Below are 6,916 nucleotides of genomic sequence, written 5' to 3'. Positions count from 1 at the left end.
AAAACTAGACCCGCATCACTAACTCAAAGCTTAAATTAGGTTTAGTCTAAATACAAATACACCATACAATCCAAATCACAACCATCATTCTTTATAACATCTTCATCTCGTTTCGATCAAACTTCAACAATCATATAAACTAATAGACTAACACATGGCTTATTCATCCTTACAATCCATGAATTCACACCAACCCAAACAAGAAACAATTTCCCAAAAAAAGGAATTCACTTTTTCACTTATTCAATCATTTATTATTATTATTTTCACCAATAGGGTTACAACTTATATAGTAACCAATAGTAAAAAAAACAAACATAAAAATAGTAATAACCAAATAATAACCATAACAAATACATAAATGATGAAAACCTATACATACAATATAAATACACGCACACAACCAAATCTCATCGAAAACCCTTATATGTTCTTCTTCTTCGACTCTATCGCTCTCTAAATCCTCAAAGATCAACAGGTATACATACACAATTCACCATCTCCGATTCGTTAATTTTATCATCTCAACTCAATCGATCATCTGTAACGACGATCTAAACCTAATTCTGTATCGTTTCGTTTTTGTTTTGCTTTTTTAATCAGATTCAATAAGATTATTAGGTTTTTGTGAGATTGCGATTGAGGAATTGTGTTTGGATTGGAATCGGGATTGAATCATGGAGAAATCGATGAGAGATTGAGGAAAACGATGCCGGAATTAGCGGTTGATTGTCGAACGACGTCGTATGGAGCAGTTTCTTCGAGTGGATTTTGGTCGAAACATTGTGGTGATGTTAGTTATAATCAGCTTCAGAAGGTAGTTTGATTAGATGTGTTTTTTTTCTTGTTTTAGCTGTTTGATTGTTTAGTTGATGGTTTCATGATGTTAGGGTTTGTAATTGTGTGTTTTTTGTGATTGATTGGAGTTTATATCGGTTGAATGTTGACTGTTGATGAAATTAGATTCGGTTTAAGATAAATAACTGAAGAAGAATCATTGAACAATGTGAATACTACTGACAGAAGCATAACGGTTACGTTATCTTTGAGTTGTGTTCGTTTATTTGCGTGAGACCTACGCGTGCTTACGTTATAGAAATTACAAAGCTAGGTGTGTAGTTGTGTGTTTTTCATGATTAATCGGACTACACGTTGGTTGAATGTTAACTGTTGGTGAAAGTAGATTCAATTTAAGATGTGCAAGTAAGGAAATATCATTAAACAATGTCAACATTACTGGCAAAGGTGTATCGGTGGTTTTAAGTTGTAACGGGTCGTGTTGCGTATCAGAACTGTAATACATTATTCGTTAAAGCGTGCGGTAACATCTTTGAGTTGAATTTGTTTATTCGTGTGTGAAAATGCAATGCTAGAAGCAAATGGTTCCGTCTTATGTGTTACTTTAACTCTTTAAGTTTGCAATGCAATGTTGAACACTTGAACCACATTGCATTCGTATCATTAATTGACACTAGTCATATCTGTGGTAATAAGTGTTAAGTATCAGTTTTATGTGTTTATTGTAGTTCTGGAGCGAGTTATCACTACAAGCAAGGCAAGAACTCTTAAGGATCGACAAACAAACTTTATTCGAACAAGCGCGTAAGAACATGTACTGCTCGCGATGCAACGGGCTACTTCTAGAAGGTTTTATGCAGATCGTTATGTATGGAAAGTCATTGCAGCAGGAGGGGATATTTAATCACGCTTCCGCGAATAAACTCGTAACCTCAAAATCTCAAACCGTTGAGAACGGTTGTATGACAATCGGGGGCAACGATGACGTTATTCAAGATCCATCCGTCCACCCGTGGGGCGGTTTAACTACTACTCGAGACGGAACACTCACTCTTCTAGATTGCTATATATGTTCGAAATATTTGAAGGGACTACAAAATGTACATTCCTGATGTCTGAATAATTGTCGTATCGCTGATTGTTGATTTATACTTTTATTCTATCTCATTTTATGATCGAATCAGGTATTTGACAGTGCTAGAGCACGGGAGCGTGAACGCGAATTATTATATCCCGACGCGTGTGGCGGAGGAGGTCGCGGGTGGATTAGTCAAGGGATGGTGGGGTACGGTAGAGGTCACGGAACACGAGAGACCTGCGCTTTGCATACTGCTAGACTTTCCGTTGACACTTTGGTCGACTTTTGGTCAGCACTTGGAGAAGAGACGCGTTATTCTCTTTTAAGGATGAAGGAAGAAGATTTTATGGAACGGCTAATGTATAGGTAGGTTTTTTCGTTTATAAAATTCGCAAGTAGTTTAATGAGATATTTATATCGTGAACTGTAGCATCACTTCATCAAGGGTTGGATAATATTTCCATGTATTTAGATACAGTTTTAGATATCGTAATGTTTGTTTCCTTATATATTTTACAGGTTTGACAGCAAGAGGTTTTGTAGAGATTGCAGAAAAAATGTAATACGTGAGTTCAAGGAGCTAAAAGAACTCAAGCGCATGAAAAGAGAAACTCGTTGCACGAGCTGGTTTTGTGTGGCTGATACAAGCTTCCAATACGAGGTATGTCATTTGATCTCTTTTGAACAGGTTGGTTCAGGTTATATTTTATCTCTGAAGGGGCAAATACGTAAAATAGAAATTAGCTGAATAGGAAAACTATCAATTAAGTTGAATAGGTTAAAAGTTGTGAAAATGTGTTTAAAATGCATAAAACATCCAAACTTATTTTATTCAATAACTTAGATTAGAGTTAATTACGTTTTTTCGTCCCTGTTGTATGTTGAAAATAACCATTACAGTTCATTAGTTTAAAAATTGCGAAAATAGTACCAGTACTTTCACTTTTGTAACAATTACAGTCTACCTCACTTAACACCATCCATTTAACCCGTTAGTCAGACCACGTGCTTGGCAGGGGCATTTTCGTCCATTTCTTTTTAAAAGAAACCCTTGTAATATATTAGGGTTTCAGAATTTCTTATATGAATTATATGATCACCAGTTTTTGTGAACTGAGTGATGCAATGTTATAATTATATTGTTATTCTTGCAGGTGACTCATGACACAATTCATGCTGAGTGGCATCAAACTTATGCGGACTCTAAAGGAATATACGAGCATTACGAATGGGCTGTGGGAACGGGTGAAGGCAAGTCGGATATATTAGATTTTGAAAACGTGGGCTCAAATTCAAGGGTTAAAGCGAACGGTCTAGATCTCACTGGTTTAAACTCATGTTACATCACTCTACGCGCATGGAGAACCGATGGACGTTGTAACGAAGTTTCCGTCAAAGCTCATGCTTTGAAAGGTCAACATTGTGTTCATGGTAGACTTGTAGTTGGTGACGGTTTTGTTACAATCACAAGAGGTGAAAGCATTAGACGGTTCTTTGAGCATGCAGAAGAGGCTGAGGAAGAAGAGGTGGTTTATTTTTTCATTTTATTTCAAGTCATTTTTAGAGTAAAATGCCATTTTCGTTCCTGAGGTTTGGTCAACTTAAAGGGCAATTCGGTCTTTTTCACTTTATGTAAAAAGACCGAATACCCCTAAAAAGGACCGATGCCCTTTAAGTTAACAAAAAGATGGAAATACTCCTGACTTAACGGAGAAAAATGCATGGGGTTAACGAGCGGGATGAAAATAGCAAAGATCCAGATGCGGAAAAACAAACTTTTGGACGAAAATGACATTTTACATCATTTTTTAATTTACATGAATTTTATTAATGTAAAATGATTTCAGGATGATGATTCCGTGGATAAGGACGGGAATGAATTAGACGGAGAATGTTCTCGTCCACAAAAACATGCGAAGAGTCCGGAACTTGCTCGCGAGTTTCTTTTAGATGCTGCCACAGTTATATTCAAAGAACAGGTATAGTATAATTATAATATATGATGAAGTAAATTATATTTCTTCTTTAAGTACTTATCATTTAGTGATTTGCTTCTTCAACCATTCTACTTGCCTTTTTGCTGCAAGTAAACCGTCAATCATGCGTAAAAGGAAAAAAAAAAAATACTTTAAGACCAATATGGCAATAATCTAATACTATAAAACCTCAATAAATGAATTCCCTTAGAACCAGAAAAAAAAAATTCGTTTAGCGAGGTTATAATGTTATATATTTGCCGATTATTTTAGTAATAACATTGAAATTTCCGGATCAGAGAATATTATTCATTTGGCGAGATCATTCATTTATTGAGGTTATACTGTACCATAAATCATATCTTTAAGTTTGCTTTATAACACTAATCATATCTATTGTTTTATTATAGGTTGAAAAGGCTTTTAGAGAAGGGACTGCACGGCAAAATGCACATAGCATGTTTGTATCTCTTGCGTTAAAATTATTGGAACAACGTGTAATAGTCGCGTGCAAGGACATCATTACTTTAGAAAAACAGGTATGTGACCCGTTTACTTATAAATGAATCAAATTAGGTCGTGTTTTTATCTTGAACGGGTCATATTAAAAAAATTAAAGAAGAGGAATGGTCGAAAGTTGTGTAATCACAACTAACATTAACTATTTAGAAACAAAATATAAGAAAAGTCTTTGTTGGTCAACACCACCCGACCCCCCACATGTTTCTAAAAAGATTCGACCCAAACTAGTTTGACCCGTACCCGATCTGACCCGCACAGTTTTTTGAAACTTTATTCTTCTTCAGTTTAAACTTCTTGAAGAAGAAGAGAAGGAGAAAAGAGACGAAGAAGAACGAAAAGAACGCCGAAGGGCAAAAGAAAAAGAAAAAAAACTTCGTAGGAAAGAGAGACTAAGGATCAAGGAACAAGAAAAAGAGAAAAAATGTGGTCAACTAAGTCAAACTTCCATTCCTGATACAATTAAAGAGGAATTAACAACCGTTAATAACGAGCCCGACATCAACGACAACAACTACTGTGAAGAACTAGAACACACTCCATCATCCATGCCTGCATCAGACGACTATATAGAAGACCAGATATTAGACTATGATGAAAATGAAAATGAAAACGAAAACGGAAACGCGGAGTTCGATTATCGAAAAGACGGGAATCAGTTGTTTGGTAACGATCAGTCGAAACACACTCGTAGGAGACTGAAACCGTGGAAAGATTATCAACATGATCAACCCTCGAAATGGACTGATAGACGGCGGTTTGAATACGGGTCAACGGTCAACAAACCGGTCCCGCGATATCACAGTGACGGGTATGAAACTGCATCGAGGAACGGAAACGTAAATGGAGTAAATAAGTCTGTTAGCAGGTCAAACGGGTCAAGGTACACTGATAGATCACATTGTTGCCAACACACTTATTACCGACCCAAATCAGGTATACCCGAACCCGATATCGATGCGTCAAAACCGTATTTTCGCAGAAACAAGTATAACAATAGTAATCAAACCGAATCTGTTCGTGAACGACCTAAGACCAAAATTATTTCGGGAAACAATGGTTTAGGTTATGTAAAGAAGGTATGGGAGCCTAGAAGCAATATAGATTCCGATGATGTCACTGATCGGTCCGCTGATGTCATCAGCCCCGTCAAGGTTGTTAATTCACCAAACGGAATCAAGGATAACGATTTGAAGGAATCAAAAAGTAGTGTTCACGTAGAACCCGAACCTGAAAGCGGGACAACCGATTTGTGTACTAGCAGTACGAACTCGAATTCCGATAGTTGCTCATCGTGTCTTAGCGAAGGAGACGGAAACGCTTCGTTGTCATCAACCCCGCAAAATACCGAGTCGTCATCTACGTCAGATTCTGAGTGCGCGAATCATCGTTCCGAAGTGATTAAAGAAACGTCACCCTGTCGTGAGAATGCGGGTGAAATGTTGTCGAAAACGAGTGAAAGTGTTACGGGAAATAATGTTGTTCCACCACCATTGCAAGCTAAAAGCATACACTTTCCGGTGTTTCAAGCTCCTTCCATGGGCTATTACCACCAGGGTCCGGTTCCATGGGCCTCGCGCCCAGCCAGTGGGCTCATGCCGTTAGGCCCATTACCCCATCCGAACCACTATCTGTTTGCTAGTCCGTTTGGGTACGGGAATTCACCTTACGTTCCGTATAGCGTTGGTGGGCTCCAGCCGCCACTACTTAACCATGGTCAACTCCCTATGTACCCATCGGCTCCATCGGTCAACGGTGTTAAAGACCACCACACCAAGGTTATCCCGGTAAAAAATGAACAACATGTGAATTCTGAAAAGGCGCAGAACGGGCAAAATGATAATTCTGAGAAAACGCAAAAGGGTAATACGGGGTTTTCTCTGTTTCACTTTGGTGGGCCCGTTGATGTTTCGAACGGGTTTAATCCCGACGCTGATGCTGCGGATTGTGTGAAAGAAGAGGTTGATGCGGATGTTGATAGGAGTGTTGTGAAGGATGTGGAGGAATACAACTTATTTGCAGCAAGCAATGGGATACAATTTTCCATCTTTTAAAATACAGTTTTTGAGATTTTGAATATTTGAGTTTGAGTCTGAGTTTGAGTTGAGTTGAGTTGAGGTAATTCAAATTTTTATTTGACATGCAAATGCAATAATCTTGTGATACATATTCATCCAGCATGTTTTTGTTTTGGTAATTTCTGTCCATGTCTTACTCTACATTATTATTATTCTTTGTTGTTTTTTCTTTTGGGAATCGGCCTGTAATAATACCAACTAGACGTCATTGGTCATTGTCAGTCCCACTTTTGAATATTCCCCATGTCAGTCCTACCTTTCACTTATTTTTCCTTCACCGGTCCTCAGTTAAAAAAACTTAACAGAGTTAGAGGTGTTTTTTTTGTGTTTTTGTGTTTTTTTTTGAATTACAAGCTGACGTTTTAGGGCTTTTGATCAGAACGAGAATACAAGTCGAATGATGAAACTTACCTTGAAATTGTGCTCCAAACGATGAAAACGGTGTTTCAATTCGGGTGTTTAAACTT

At 37.6% G+C, this 6,916-nt stretch overlaps 1 protein-coding gene across 1 annotated transcript; it reads left to right on the top strand.

Moving 5' to 3' along the window:
• Positions 1-357: 357 nt before the first annotated feature.
• On the top strand, positions 358-6,568 carry LOC110909153. Its single transcript, XM_022154174.2, has 9 exons — positions 358-478; positions 604-817; positions 1,527-1,898; positions 1,983-2,242; positions 2,396-2,537; positions 3,031-3,402; positions 3,724-3,855; positions 4,263-4,391; positions 4,659-6,568. The coding sequence occupies exons 2-9, from the start codon at positions 710-712 to the stop codon at positions 6,423-6,425; spliced, it is 3,282 nt and encodes a 1,093-aa protein (XP_022009866.1). The 5' UTR covers positions 358-478; positions 604-709; the 3' UTR covers positions 6,426-6,568.
• The last annotated feature ends 348 nt before the right edge of the window (positions 6,569-6,916 follow it).

Source organism: Helianthus annuus, chromosome 11 (assembly GCF_002127325.2).
Source record: "Helianthus annuus cultivar XRQ/B chromosome 11, HanXRQr2.0-SUNRISE, whole genome shotgun sequence".
Lineage (NCBI taxonomy): Eukaryota > Viridiplantae > Streptophyta > Magnoliopsida > Asterales > Asteraceae > Helianthus > Helianthus annuus.
This window is presented reverse-complemented; position numbering and strand designations above follow the sequence as displayed.